At 44.4% G+C, this 16,377-nt stretch overlaps 1 protein-coding gene across 3 annotated transcripts in view; it reads right to left on the bottom strand.

Annotated features, from left to right (window-relative positions):
• Nucleotides 1-16,377, bottom strand: part of MARCHF6 (membrane associated ring-CH-type finger 6) — a 590,605-nt gene that overhangs the window by 460,248 nt on the left and 113,980 nt on the right. For all 3 annotated transcript variants that reach the window (XM_033929823.1, XM_033929822.1, XM_033929821.1), the window contains exon 5: nucleotides 13,183-13,255. In XM_033929823.1, coding sequence (XP_033785714.1) covers nucleotides 13,183-13,255 — 73 coding nt within the window. The remainder of the gene's footprint in view (nucleotides 1-13,182; nucleotides 13,256-16,377) is intronic.

The raw sequence follows: 16,377 nt of genomic DNA, 5'->3' as shown, positions 1-16,377 counted from the left end.
TAAAACTTGGTGAAGAGATGCAGACAAGAACAGGTAGCGACCCTGCAAAATCTCATTCAGAGGAGCTGCCAATGACTCGTCCCAAAAATACAAAACACCTCTGGTAGAATGAGCCCACAATGTGATGAGGGACTTCTTTCCGGCCGCCACATAAACCACGGAAATGGCAGTCTGGATCAACCTGGAAATAGTGGCCTTAGAAGCAGGCCTACCCTTGCAGGCAGGAACCGCTAGAACAAACAGGTGGTCGGAGAGAAGAAACTCACTGGTGACTTCCAGATACAGCAACAAAAACCTGCACATCCAAGGACTGCAACACCCGGTCCTTGCCCTTGAACCACAAGAAGCAAAAGCAGGAAGTTGGACTTCCCAATTCACATGAAAAGTGGAAACCGCTTTTGGAAGAAAGAAAGTAATAGTGCAATACACACAAAAGGATCCTAGCAGGAGAGAGACTGAAGCTCCAAAACTCTACGGGATGAGGTAACAGCCACCAGGAAGACTGTCTTGATCGTAAGATCCATAAAGGACGCCTACTCCAAAGGCTAATATAGCAGATGAGCCAAAGAGCGTAGAACCAGAGTAATATTCCAAGTGTGACAGGGTAGGCACAACAGAGGCTCAAGTCTCAGAGCACCCCACAGGAAACAAGCCACATTACATTACATTACTGACTTTTATTCCACCATTACCTTGCAGTTCAAAGCGGATTACATTAGAGGTTATCTGGACAATTCCAGAAGAGATTACATAGTTGAGCAGTTTACTTTGGGAGATTAAGATACTTCCTGTGGAGTTAGTTTTTCTTGATGGATTTCTTGAATAGTAGGGTTTTAATTTCTTTTCTGAAGGTTTTGTAGTCTGGTATTGTCATCAGTAGATTGGATAATTGGTGGTCAAGTTTCGCGGCCTGCGTGGCCAGTAGGCTATCGCACATTTTTTTGTGTTTGACGCTTTTGATTGGGGGGTGCATGAATGGTGTTTGGGTTTTCCTTTGCCTAGTTCTGTCAGTTTGGATAAGGCGGTTGTTCAAGTAGGCTGGGCTGTCTCCATTGATTGCTTTAAATAGTAGACAATAAAATCAGAATTGTATACTTGCTTGTATTGGGAGCCAATGTGAGTCGAGGTATGCGGCGGTGATATGGTCGTATTTCTTCAGCTAATAAATCAGTCTCAGGGCTGTGTTTTGTACTGTTTGTAGTTGTTTTATCATGACTGCGGATGAGATGTCGATGAGCCATGCAAAGAGGAAGGGCCATAAACGAAAAAGAAGCAGTCTGCACCTGGAGCGAAGCTACTGCTAGGCCCTTCATCATACCATCCTGCAGAAACTCCAGGGCATGAGGAATCGATTGTATAGATGGGTCCACCCGACTCAGGGTGCACTAGATAAGGCAACAACTCCAAGCCTTTGCATAGGCCGCTCCTGTGGACTTCCGTTTGTTGTGAAGCAATGTATCAACCACCGCCTAGAGAATGACACGGTGACAAAATTCATCACCGTTCCCGTCCCCGCGGATAACCACGGGAAATAATCCCATGTCATTTTCTAGTGTCTATTTCAACCTCGGACCTTCTACACCAGCATTCTTCAAAGCAAAGCTTGCGGGTCAGTGGTTGTGCCCATTCATACTCTGATTCTTCCCTCTCTCCTTAAAGAATGACATGAAGATAGTTTCCCGCGGTTATTCGCGGGGACGGGAACGGTGATGAATTTTGTCACCGTGTCATTCTCTACCACCGCCAAAGAATAGCCCTGGCCAGTCAAGGACGCATGATGAAAAGCCATGCCGTAAGACCAAAGCAGTCCGGATTCTGCATCGCAATCAGACCCTATATGAGAAGGTAGTCGGAGCCCCCAATCCTGCTGGAGCTGAACCAAGTCTGCATACCATGGTCACCTTGGCCAATCGAGTGCAACCAAAATCACCGGACCCTCGTGGGTCGCTATCCACCTCAACAGACACCCCATCATGGGCCATAGAGGGAAGACATAGAGAAGATCTTCCCGTGGCCAGGGCTGAACCAGAGTGTCCAGGCCTTCACAGTCAGCCTCTCGATGACTGACTAAAGAATCGATCAGATTTCTTTTGGGCTGCAGTCACCATTAGGTCAAACATGGGGCACCTCACTAAGATACTATGCAATCGAATGCTCTTTGAGACAGGAACCATTTTCCAGGGTCCCGTTGTCAGACGATAGAGAAAATCTGCTTGGACGTTGTCTACTCCTGCCATGTGCGCCGCTGACAGCGCCACAAGGTGTCTCTCCACCCATTAGAAGAGAAGCTGAGCCTCCACGCTCAGGGAGGGACTCCTCATGCACTCCTGCCATGGCACTGTCCGAGAAGACATGGACAGCTTGATGACGGAAATAATCCTCAAAGTGGATAAAAGCCAGCCGAATATTCCGAAGCTCCAGGCAATTGACTGACCACTTGCGCTCTGAGGGCTCCACTGACCTGAACAAGGATGGTCATACACACCGCTCCCCAGCCTTTGAGACTCGCATCTGTAGACAGAATCACCCAAACTAAGATCTGGAGGGGAAGGACCCTGGAAAACGAGAAGGGTCGCGACCATCATGCAAGACTGTTCCTCGCCACAGTTGTCCAGGGTAGGGGTGCATGTAACAGGTCACGCTGGGGATTCCAACGTGAAAGCAGAGTATCTTGCAGCGGATGCAGATGGGCTCTGGCCCAAGGGACAACACAGATCATTGATACTATGGCCCCCAGAACCTGGAGGTACTTCCATGCCATCAGGACTGGAGTAACCAGAAGGTCTCTGACCACCTGTTCAAGCTTCTACTGATGGGACACAGGCAGGAACTCTTTGTTCTGTCCCCGTGTGAAATCAAACTCCCAGGTATTCCAAATCCTGTGTTGGCTCGAAGTGATACTTCCTGAAGTTGATCACCTAGCACAAGCGCTGCAGCAACTGTACCACCTGATGAACAGCCTGATGCCCCATGGGCAGTGAGGGAGCTCTGATAAACTGGTCATCCAGATACGGATGAACCAGGACATCCAGGATGCAAAGATGAACAGCCACCACCACCATCACTTTGGTGAAGGTCCAGGGTGCCGTTACCAAAGGGCATCCCCACAAACTGGAAATGTTGCCCCAAGACGTGGAACCGCAGATATTTCCGGTGGTCCAGGAAAATGGGAATGTGAAGATTTACCTCCATGAGATCCAGGAAGACTAGGAACTCCCCTGGCACCACAAATGCTATCACTGAGCACACCATCTCCGTGCAGAAGCGGGGCACTTTCAGCGCCGCATTGACCACCTTGAGGTCCAGAATCAGGTCTATATACAATCAGCGGATTCTTCCTTTGGAACGATGAAGTATATTGAGTATCTCCCAGAGCCCAACTCTCACACTGGTACAGGCTCTATGGCTGCAATATCCAGAAATTTTGTGGATTGTGGCCTGCACCTGAACCACCTTCTCAAGGCGGCCCGCAGGTGAATGCAGAAAACACTGTCAGAGGACAGAGAAACTCCAGTTTGTAGCCATCCCTGAGAACCTCCAGGAGGTAATGGCCTGCCATTCTGCCAAAAAAAACAAAAACAAAACACACCACCCAACAACTTCCCCCTGATGTGTGGGTGAGGAGACACCGGCCTAGCATCAGAACTATTTCTTTTGCAGAAGCCTCTGGTCGACTCCCCGTGGACAACTAACATCGAGACCTGCCAAAGCACAGTCTGGAAAAAGAGGACTGTTTGTCCCGTGGAACAGTCCGAATATAGATGAGAACGCCTGAAGGAACAAAAATTAGAATGTCCTGAACTCTTGGAAGGGCGGAACTATTCACAGGCAGCAGCTTAGGCCTGCAATCCTGCACACTGGCCATAAGGTCATCCAGACTCTGGTCGAACAACAGCGGTCCCTTAAACCAGTGTTTCTCAACACACGGTGCACGTACCCTTAAGGGTACACGAGCCGCTTGTTAGGGGTACGCACTGTGTGGTTCTCCTGCCTCCCGCTTCCTTCTTAATGGCCACCAGTGCCCACCCCCTTCTGCTGAATGAAGCCACCGGGAATCCCATGCCTTAATTCCTGCCCTTCCTCCTCTGCTGAAGCTGACCCGGAAGGCTTCCCTACAATGTCAGAGCTGATATCAGAGGAAAGCCTTCTGGGTCAGCAGGGAATCCCATTTACCTCCTTCCAGGCTCTTGTTGCAGGAACACAGCAGCGGCTCTTTGCAAGTTGCAGTGGCTGACCCGGAAGCCTTCTCTCCAATGTCAGAGCTGATGTCCAAGGGAAAGCTTGGGATGCAGCGTGCAACAGCCACTGCCCGCATCTGCCTGCAAACAAGTGAAGGCAGGAAGGAGGAGTCCATCTGGTGGCCATGAAAGAAGCGAATGCAGTCCTGCGAGCAAGTGAGAGAGAGGGCATGAGCGTGGGACAAAGGGAGAAGGAGAGGAGCACGTTGGGACATGGAAGAGGCATGACTTTGGGACAAAGGTTGGAAGGCAGGAAGGTTAGCATGAACTTAGGACATAAAAGGAAGAGAGGGGGCATGACTTAGGACACGAGGGAGGGAATTGAAAGGGAAAATTGTTGGGCATGAGTATGTGAGAGGGAAAGATATGGTGCACATGGGGAAAGGAAGAAAGGAAAATTGGTCAGAGAGAGGAGTGAGGTAGAGATGCATGGGGAACAGAAGGATTAAAGGGAGAAATGTTGGATATGGTGGTGGAGAGGGAACAGAGGGATAGGGGATGTAAGGTGGAGGAATGTTGGACATAGTGATAGAGGGAGAGATGTGGCATGGTGCTGGAGAGGGGTGATAGAAGGAGAAATGAACATAAGGCTGGTGGGCAGTGGTGAAAAATGCTGCACATGGGGGAATGAGATAGGGAGAAATGTTGGATGTGGCAGTAGAGAGGGTGGTTTATGGTTTATTAAACTTGTTATACCGCTCATTCATGTTACTGATCCAAGCGGTTTAGAAAACATAATAAAAATAAAATAAAAATAAAACAAATATAAAAAGGAACTCCGTTATTAGATAATATAAATCTAATCCATATAAACAGCCATACTAAGGAACATTCACTCTTACAAAAAACATTCACTCCTAAATAAAATCATCTAATTACCATTAAGCTTTAAAATTTCCCAAGACTGCTAACTTAAGGTCTAGAACATTCAGAATATATGAGTAATATCAGATTGATTTAAATCTTGTCCAAATGCTTCTTTAAAAAAATACTGTTTTTAACATAATTTTGAAAAATTTCTGATTTGCCTCTAGTCTCAGCTCTCTTGGCATATGATTCCATAAATTTGGAGCTGCAAAATAGAATGCTTTATTTTGAGTAGACTCTCATTTAGCTCTATGAACAGAGGGTATTACCATTCTATTATCCCGAATAGATCTCATAGTTCTTAATGGCGAATAAGGAATCAAATATGAATGTAGATAAGCAAGCTGTAGAGAGTAAAAAACTCTATGCACAAGAAATAAAGCTTTAAATTGGATTCTATTGCAGTATTCTGTAGGGTTTGTAATCTTTTGAGATTCCTATTTGAGGTCCCCAGGTATACAATATTGCAATAATCCAATTTTGAAATTATTAAAGCATGGAAAAGGGTGCGTAGATATTTCTCCTGGAATAATCCTCTTATGCTCAAGGCCCTTAATGTATAGAATTCCCTTTTTATAACATCTGATACTTGTTTTTCAAAGGTCAGTTGATAATCAACCCAAATTCCCAGATATCTGAAATTTTACACCAATGTGATGTTCTTTCCAAAAATTTCAACTTCCAAATTCAGTTGTAAGTAATGTCCTGTAATCCAACAAGACACACATTTCTCAATACTCAGGACTAGTTTATGGTCAGCTAGCCATTGGGCAATTACTATGAGTCCTTCTTTCAGGGGATTCAGATCTAAACGAATTGGATCAATTTTAGCAACCAATAAAATATCATCAGCATAACAATATACTATAAAGCCCATCTTCTGAATCAAAGAAATAAGCGGTGCTAAAAAGATATTAAATAATATAGGAGATAGAGCAGATCCTTGGGGAACTCCACAAGACAGCTGATATTTTTTAGAAGTAGATGTCTTTCCTTTTACTGAATATATCCAATTATGTAAAAAAGATGCAAACCAATTCAAAACACTGGATGATAACCCTACTGATTACAACCTTTTTACCATTAAATCATGGTCCACAAGATCAAAAGCAGCAGCCAAATCCAATGAAATAGCAAAGGGATAATGTCCATTATCTAACATTTCCAATGTTTCACTAAGGAAACAACAGACCAAAGTTTCAGTATTATGTCCTGCACGAAATCCCGCCTGCCTTGGATGAAACACATTTGTTTTTTCTATATAAATTCCACAAGTTGATGCAAAACAAATTGCTCCATTATTTTACCAGGGAGGCATAAGTTTGAAATTGGGTGAAAATTATTTTGATTTGTTAGCTCTAATTTTGTTGATTTAATCACTGGAGTTATAAAAGAATGTTTCCAACACTCTGGATAAATAGATCCCTGTATCCAAACTTTGGTCCAAACTTTGGTTCATCATAATCAATATAAGTTGCAGAAGTCCATGTCTGTCCATTTTCACCCATGAGAGTGATATTGGGCCATGAAGTATACATGTCTTTTTAATTTTCAAAGTGAGTTTAGAGATAGCTGTTAATGAACAACTATTAAATGATCCGAATCTAAAACCTAGTATATTAGAAATCTCCTCTATTCCCAAATTTTGGCTATTTAAGAGTGGCGGAGTCAATGATTGTCTCAAATCTAGAATTTTCTTTTCAAAAAATTCTCCCAGAACATCTGGGGAAGGCATCATTTTAGATAGGTTAGAATTTTCACTACTCGTCAATGAATAAAAGATGGAATATAATTTTTTAGTATCACGTTCACTAGATCGAATTAGTTCATTAAATAATTTTTTTTAAATTTCCTTTAATTTCTTATTATAGAATCGTTTTTCCTGTTTTAATTGTTCTCTCAAAGCCCCTGTCTTATATTTTCGCCATTGTTGTTCACCATGCCATAATTGTCTTTTATATCCTCTTATTCTTCATTATACCAACTATTGTGTCTAGGACTAGGATTTTTAATTTCTACTAGGGGAGCAATTCGATTTAGTTTACTAAGAGCTCCTTTTACTAAGGTGCGCTAGCGGTTTTAGCGCGCGCTACATGCTAACACTTCCATAGAGCTTGCGTTAGTATTTTTCGTGTAGCGCAGGGTTAGCATGTGCTAATCTTTAGTGTGCGCTTAAAACACTAGCGCACCTTAGTAAAAGGAGCCCTAAGTGTTATGGAACTCCACACCCGAGTCTGCTGTTCTAGGGACATATCACCAAAATAATAGGAAAAGCTGCACAAATAGGAGTAATGGACATGAGGTCTATTTTTTTAATATTACGTGTAAAGAACCCTGACTGTTTTATCTCCTTTAATTGTAATAGATCGTCTATAATCATAGAAAAGGAAATCATTTTATGATCCGTCCATGACAACTCTGAGTAAGTAAATTTAGTTAAATAAATATTTGCTTCAGACTTGGTAACTACCAAGTCTAAAATATGACCTGCTGTATGCGTTGGTCGATCTATCCATTGTTTAAAACTATAATCACTCAAAAACTGGTTAAACTAGGATGTTTGACTATCAGTCAAGATATCACAATGTATGTTAAAATCACCAATTATCATCAAATTTGGATATTGTAGTGCCAGTTGAACCAATGTTAGATAAACTTTATCCCACACTTCAGTGGACAGTTTGGGTGGACAATATATAATAGCTAGATGTAAATGGACATTAAGACCTATTCTGATTAGTTAAATCTCTTTATAATGAAGTGAGAGAGATTGAATTTCAATAGCTGATAAGAGAATTTTCAATAAGAGATGCCTGGATCTCTCAAGACAGATGGACAGTGAGATAGAGGGGGGGGAACGTTGCCAATGGGGGCAGAGGAGAGAGAATGAAAAGTTGGACTCATGGAGGGACAGAGATGTTTGTTGGGGAATGGAATGAGGTCTGGAGGAGAGGAAGCTTGCAGGAAGCAGAAAGAAATATTCGATGCACAGTCAGAAGGAAGTGCAACCATAGACTCATGAAATTACCAGACAACAAAGGTAGGAAAAATGATTTTATTTTCAATTTACTGATCAAAATGTGTCAGTTTTGAGAATTTATATCTGCTGTCTATATTTTGCACTATATTTGTCTATTTTTCTATAGTTGTTACCGAGGTGACATTGCATATTTTAAAGTCATTTGCCTTGATCTCTTTGAAAAAAAACCCCAAATATAAATAATTAACATTTTCTCTGCAAACAGTGTGCTTTGTGTTTTTTTAATTTTGTGGTTACCATTTAATAAGATTATATTGTGTGTATATGCAAAATGGATGGAAGAAATTGCATTACAGTACTATTATTATGGGTGTGGGGTCAGGGGTGAAGCTTGGGTGGGGGTACTTGGTTGGTATTTGTTAGGCTTAGGGTTACTTGGCTTGAAGAAGTTGAGAAACACTGCCTTAAAAGAGCATCTGGCTTACAGTTGCTTTAGAAGAATTGCCAGACCACTGCCGGATCCAGAGCATCCTGCAAGCTGAAATTGAATAGGTGGAAAGCTTAGCAAAGATTTTCAAAATGTCATATAAAGCTCAGGATTATGTCATACAAAGTGTCAGGATTATGGCACAGCTTGGAATGGCATACCCGAGTCACAAAGAAGAGGCAGATGCCACCTTAACATCAGCAGACATCAAATCAGACAGACACTTAAGGCCAAATCCACACTGGGGAGATAAGTGCACCTGTTGACCTGCACCACCGAGGAACCCACCTTCGGGAAAGGCATCCGCCAGGAAATAAAGCTGCTCCACGGAGATCACAGCACAGGGGACCCTCAGGAGTCTCTTCAATGTCCATATGAATCCAAATGAGGTCAGGATGATCAAGAAAAGAGGACTATGGCCTCCAGTTATTCATGAGGAAACATTCTGCAGCGACAGGTAGCTCAAACTGCAGCTTTAATAATAATAATAATAACAACAACAGTTTATATACCGCAGGACCATGAAGTTCAATGCGGTTTACAATGATTAGAAAGATGCTACAAATTGAGTAGAACTTACATAATTGAAGAATAGTGGCTACCTGTTTAAGGGAACAGTTGTAATGGGGAGATTGAGATGGGAGATTGTGCAGATCCGCTACCTAGGTATTTCAAGAACAGGTATGTCTTTAGGTTTTTCCTAAATTCACCATAGTTATTTAATGTCTACAGGGATTCAGAGATCAAATCCACAATAAGTGTGTACTTGAAAAATCTGCGCACAGTGGGATCCTCCCTCAAATCAGGGGCTCTGCAGTGATCCGAATCCTGGAGAACCACCAGATCTGCCACAGCTGCAGCAGTCGTGATGCCCTCCTGCAAAAGCAGAGGTATGGAAATTGAATCCAGTGCAACTGCACGCACTATCTGTGTTCCTGCTGGCACCCCCTGGGGCAGGCAAGAGAAAAGACCCTGGACCACAGTCGCAAGGGTTCCTGTGCCCGGCATGGAGGCCGGCAGAAGGGGGAGAGGTAGAGATGGTTTTGGGGGGGGGTGTCTCACAATTATGCCTAATAATCCGGGGAAAGCCTATCCTCTACAGCGGGAGTCAACCCCCTGCGCTCCAGTAGGGGACTGCTGGGAGGATTTACCAGGTTTATTCCCCAAGACATGCTTGCATTTCGCCATAGTGTCACCTGTGCACTCCCCAAGCCCCCCCCCCCCCACCCCACAAATACCATTTTCACGGGTGTCAGGACAGAAGGCATTACAAGACCCTCCACAGAGGTCGAAGGCACCAAATCTGAGCAAGTCTCTCACACCTCGCAGGCTGCAGCACACATGGAATACGGCTGCACATCCAACAGCCATCCACCACAAATGAGGCATGAATCCATGACATTCTGCCCTGGGAAGCTCATCTAGGTGGTTTTCTTTCAAAAATGAAGATGGCATGAATAAAAAATAACTATAAAATCAAATCTGGAAAAATCCAACGCCACTGAAGGTCTTTTTGGACTAAAAATAATGCAGGTAAACCACAGAGAACCCTCGAAAACAGAGATTTTAGGGGTGGGGGAAACACCTAAAAACCCCTTTTGAAAGACCCCCAAAATCTCTGATTCAAACTACATTTCCGCCTAATGATTTACACTTTTAGGACTCACAATTTTGATTATTCATGATTTCCAAAAACTGGAATCACCCCCACCTCCCTCCCGCCTCCCAGACCTCCCTAGACCTTACCTGGTGGTCTAGCGGTCTTTCAGGGCATGAGCGATCTTCCTATGCTCCTGCCCCGTGCAGATCACTCATCCAAAATGGCTGCCGTGAGTTCCCGTCGTAGTCGGCCCTAAAGTTATTTGAGAATTTTCAATATTCACGGGCTGGCTCTGCCCCTAACCCCCACGAATATTGAAGGAGGAGTGTATTAGCTGGTACTTACAGAAAGTGCTGACAGGGAAACACTGCAGATGGAGCAAAAACAGCTCACAGGTAGATCCTCTGCCTCAACTTGCTGGAACTTTGAATTTTCTGACTGCCCCACCTGCCCGACTGCCACCCTCAGACACGCTGCACAGCATGTCTGGTGAAGGAACGTAGTCTGGCTCTGATCCCAGGTGCCCCCATAGAACCACGCAGCCTGCGCTTCACCAACTAGCGGACGAACCTGGGGTGAGCTAGCTCCCAAGGGAACGGTCCCCTGAGCACCGGTCTGATGTGCAGGGTGTCCAAAGGGCTTACTGACAAGCAGGGAATGACGAGAAGATAAGGAAAGCAGAAACCAGACAACAAAGTAAAAAAAAAAATAAAAAAAATTATTTTTCTTTTTCTTTTTTGCTTTAGGATAAAGTAGTATTGTAGTTGTGTTGATAAACATACTTTTCCCAATGGTATGTGATCTCCTGCAGTCGGAGCTGTGCTATCCCCGCAGGGAAACTTCCCAGCACGAGGGCGAATACCGCAAACGCAAAGACTGAAATTACATAAAATAAAACAAGAGCAGAAAAGACAAGCTCTTACAGTCTGGCTTGTAGGAAGAAAGACTAATGTTTACAGAACCAGTGACAATGATGAGATATGAGAGGGAGGGGTTTTAAGTCTCTGAAATTTGAGGTTTCCTACAAAGTAGAGAATGACACGGTGACTGTTACCTGCCAAAGCAGGAGGGAGGGAGGGGGCTGCTGGACCATGCAATCACGAGGGGTGATAAGTGAGGCAACGCACACATGGAAGTGGGTAGGAGAGAGAGAGAGGGGAACACGCTGGGAGGAAGTAGAGAGAGAGGAGGAGGGGAGGGAGGAGCAGACACTCCATGTTAGTGGATAGGAGAGAGAGGGGAGAAGACCATGAAGGAAAGTGGGGAGGGGAGAGAGTGGAACAGACGCTGAAGGGAAGTGGAGAGGAGAGAGAGAAGTGAGTACATACTAGATAGAAGGAGAAGATAAAGAAAAAAAAGAGCACATGCTGGATTGGGGAAACAGATTCCAGATCTGAGAGGAGGAAATGAGGAGAAAGATGCTAAAAACCACCTGGGGGAGGGAAGGAAAGATAGAAGGGAAGAAGACAGAGATGCTAGACTATGGGGGAAACGGAGGGAAGAAGATAGGTGCCAGACCAATATGGGGTGGGAGGGGTGGAGGGAGAGATGGAAGGAAAAGGTGGACAGTTTCTGGTAGAGGCATAGAAACAGAGCAGATGCCATATGGAAAAGGCAGAGAGTGGAAAGAAGAAATAGAATGACGAGAAGATAAGGAAAGCAGAAACCAGACAACAAAGGTTAAAAAAATAATAATAATAATATTTTTCTTTCTTTTCTTTTTTTTTTGCTTTAGGATAAAATAGTATTGTAGTTGTGTTGATAAACATTTATAAACAAAGCTGAAGATCTCTTCCTCTAGTTGGGCAGCCAGAACTTTGATTTATAAAATGACAACTGTACAGAATACTGTTTCTTTTTATACTTTAATAAAATAAGTTCAGTATAAAACTATTTGAGGCTGGTGCAGATGGGATAAGATGGTTTGCAGGGATGGGGCGGAGATGGGGACCGAGCTCACGGGGATGGGACAGGGACCAAACTTGCAGGGACGGGACAGAGACAGGGACAAATTTTTTCCCTGTGTCATTCTCTACAACAAAGTCCTAGCGGGTAGATTGAAATAGCCCACTAGTCCCAGAATAAAGTAGGCTTGTACAAGAACTGGGGCATAGGCACAGCAAAGCCAAAAGCTTTAGTTCTAAGCTAGGGGAGAGTTTCTCATAAACACGCTCCAATAATTTCACCCATCTATGACCTCACAGAATACAAGTTCTGAAATAACATTCTTCATTTATCAGGGATTATCATGACAATTTTTTTTATCTAGAGATGTCACTATTTTACACCAATTATTTTCCTTTTAAATTGACCAAATTTACCATGAGCTTCTACAAATGATCTGACTTCTATTAGTCAAGGACACAAGGAGTTATGGTAAAGAATTCAGTTCTGAGTTAAAAAAAAAAAATTTCCTGACATAGGAAATTACATTTTTATAGGTTATCTTTTATTTGATATACTGCTCAATAAAATTAATATCTATTTTATGTCTCTAGCAGTGTGTTGCAAACTTTCCGGCTGGTGGCACACTAAACACAGTACCCCGTCCGGAAAACACTTGGAAGTGTGCGGTTGTAAACATAATGACATCATACACGTGTGATGTCATTGCATCGACATCCGCGCATGCACGGAAGCCCATCTGGCCGCTTCAGTGGAGGGTTCCGGGAGGAGGGGAGATATGGAGCACATCCTGTAGGCAGTCAGCTGACGCGGATGACTCTCCCCCTCGCCAGTGTGTTGCGGCATACCTGAAATCTCAGGCGGCACACAGTTTGCGATACACCGCTCTAGCACTATCCATGTGCAACAACATTAACAGCAACTGTGATATCAATTGCTTGGCTTCTTCTATAGCTGGAAGAAAACTTAAGAGAAACAAACAGCAAGGTATAAACTGGAATGAGAGCTGCAGTATACAAAGGTGGAGTAACCTGGCCTGATGAGCAAGTTATTTCTTTGATGCTTACTGTGGATTATTATTGTAACCAAGTTGGTCAACACTTACGTTGATAGCATATCTAGTGGCAGTGTCAGTAGTGAGCTCACAGAGCCAGTAAACAAGCACTTGTAGATACGACCTACACAAAGAAAAACTGGGCATTATTATTATGGTTAATTTAAAAAAATAAATAAATAAAGATTACCACTAATGGTGCTCAGTACCTAAACAAATCTCTTCATGTCTCACATATCGCCAGTCACTCGCATATTCACAGAGTTTCTGTTATATATCACATTTTGGAATGTTTTCACATGGACCTCTAGTTTCACAAACACAGATATTGTTTTGAATCATACACATTACTACATTGTTACACTATTACTCATAGGACCTCTGAGGAAGACATTGAGTCGAAACACGGACCGTGGTGGGTCCAACGATCCCAGAGGACTGGGTCCTGAAAGTTTTCTATGTGGATTGCTATGTTGATATTTTAATAAAGTCCATATCAGGAACATTGTGTTTCCACAGTGTTTCTTTGGTTTTTCCAGTACTTGAACAAAAACATATTACAAAGAAATTTAAGTCCAGGATTCATACCTTACAATTTTCTAGTTAATATTAAAGCATAATAGGATTGGACTGTCAGCAACATGAATATATGAGAACATCTTAAATCAGAAGTTACAATTTTTTTAAAAAATGTTCCACCCTATTGAGGAATCATTTGGTTTTGTCGGTGACATGTGTTGTAAGAATATGATTACTGTTCTTCAATGTCTGGTCTGTGGTTTGGGACCTCAATGTTGTTCTTTCTCAACTTATGAAGCCTCCATTTGAACCTCTTAACAAGGCTCCTCTAAAATTTCTCACTTGGAAAGTGGTGCTTCTCATTGGCCTCACTTCTGCCCGATGGACTCTGATCGATGTAGACTTGAGGCCAGATTGAGACAGGTGCAAAAGATAGTCCAAATCAGAGGACAAGGGGGCATGTTGAGGCTCCTTGTGCTGAGAAAAATACCAAGTAGAGAATCTAGTCCATTTCTGGGAATAGCATATTCTAGTAGCAGGCTTCCTTGAAGCTTCCAAAACATCCCGCACAGCTGGTGAAAACTGAAGGGGAGTTACGCTGAGAGAAACCAAGCTGTCAGGTGTAGCAACTGCAGGTTGGGATGAAGCAGAGATCCCTGATGCTGCGTAAGCAGAGATGGAAACACTGGTAGAAGGAAGGGCTCCCTGCGGCTGAGTTGCAGAAGGAGGGAGTACCAAGGTTGCCTGGGCCAACGAGGAGCAATCAGAATCATGGTGGTCCGGTCGGACTTGAGCTTGACCAGAGTCTTTTGAATGAGAGGAAACGGAGGAAACGCATACAGAAAGAGATTCCCCCAGTCCAGAAGAAAAGCATCTGCCTCGAGACGATGAGGAGTATAGATCCTGGAGCAGAACTGAGGCAGTTTGAAATTCTAGGGAGCTGCAAAGAGGTCTATCTGAGATGTTCCCCACAGGGAGAAGATGTGATGAAGGGGCGTGGAATGGAGAGTCTATTCGTGAGGCTGTAGAAGACAACTCAAGTTGTCCGTCAAGGCATTGTCCACCCCCTGAATGTAGACAGCTTTGAGGAAGATGTTGTGGCGAATCGCCCAATCCCAAACTTTCAGAGCTTCCTGACAGAGGGAGGCCAATCCCGTGCCTTCCTGCTTGTTGACATAATATATGGCAACCTGATTGTCCGTGCGAATGAGGACCACCATGTCGTGCAGCAGATGCTGAAAAGCAGTGAGAGCATTGAAAATCGCCCTGAGTTCCAGGAGATTGATATGGCACAGACGATCCACACTCGTCCAATAGCCCTGGGTGCGGAGACCATCCAGATGAGCCCCCCAAGCATAGTTCGAGGAGTCGGTCGTGAGGACCTTCTGATGGGTAGGCATGTGAAACAGCAAACCTCTGGAAAGATTGGAAGGGAGCATCCACCAGCGAAGCGACTGCAGCAGAGCAGGAGTGACCTGCGACCATTGAGAAGACAGGGTCCACTGAGGAATCCGCAGGTGAAGTATGGCAAAAGGAGTCACGTGAACCGTAGAGGCCATGTGGCCCAGGAGCACCATCATGTGTCTCGCCGAGATGGACGGGCGAGAAGAGACCAAGTTACAAAGATGAAGAAGAGCCGCTAGGCGTTGAGGAGGAAGGAACGCTCTGAGTTGAATAGTATCCAGAACAGCTCCGATGAAGGGAAGTGTCTGTGAAGGTTGAAGATGGGATTTGGGAAAGTTGATCTCGAATCCCAGACTCTGTAGAAACCAGATCATCCTCTGAGTGGCCCGGACGGCCCCCTGAGACGTGGAATCCTTGATGAGCCAGTCGTCGAGGTAGGGAAACACCTGCAGACCATGGTTCCTGAGTGCTGCGGCCACCACAACTAGGCACTTGGTGAAGACTCTGGGAGACGAAGCTAGGCCGAAAGGGAGCACTCTGTACTGAAGATGAAGGTGTCCCACTCGAAATCTGAGGTACTGACGAGAGGATGGATGGGAATATGAGTGTAGGCCTCCTTGATATTCAGGAAGCATAACCAGTCGTTCTGCTCGAGGAGGGGATAGAGAGAAGCCAGGGTCAACATGCGAAACTTCTCCCTGATCAGGAACTTGTTGAGCACCCTGAGGTCCAAAATAGGACGCAGGTCACCCGTCTTCTTCGGAACAAGGAAGTACCAGGAGTAAAAAACCCTTGTTCTGTTGGTCTACAGGGACCGGTTCGATGGCACGAAGCCGGAGCAAAGCCTAAGCTTCTTGAAGAAGAAGAGCAGTCTGGGTTAAGTTGGAAGGATACTCTCTTGGAGGATGTTCCGGAGGAACTTGATGGAACTGAAGAGAGTATCCCTCTCTTATGATGGAAAGGACCCAGAGGTCGGTGGTAATAGTTGTCCATCAATGGTAAAAATGATGGAGACGACCTCCGATGGGAAAATGCGAGGAGGGCAGAACGATGGAAGTTATGCTCCCTACCAGACAGTCAAAAAGGCTGGGGAGCCTTTGGGACAGCAGAAGGTTGAAGCTTTTGTTGGGGCTTCTGCTGGTGCTGCCTCTTAACAGGCGGGCGGATGGTGGGGGCCTGCTTCGGCGGGTAGCGTCTCTGATAAATCATAGGCGGACGAGACGGACGAGAGATAGCAGGCTTGGACTTCTGGCGGAGAATAGATTGAAAAGATTTTTCATGTTTGGACAGCTTCTCCGTCGCCGCCTCAATGGACTCGTTGAA

Source organism: Geotrypetes seraphini, chromosome 2, assembly GCF_902459505.1.
Source record: "Geotrypetes seraphini chromosome 2, aGeoSer1.1, whole genome shotgun sequence".
Lineage (NCBI taxonomy): Eukaryota > Metazoa > Chordata > Amphibia > Gymnophiona > Dermophiidae > Geotrypetes > Geotrypetes seraphini.
This window is presented reverse-complemented; position numbering and strand designations above follow the sequence as displayed.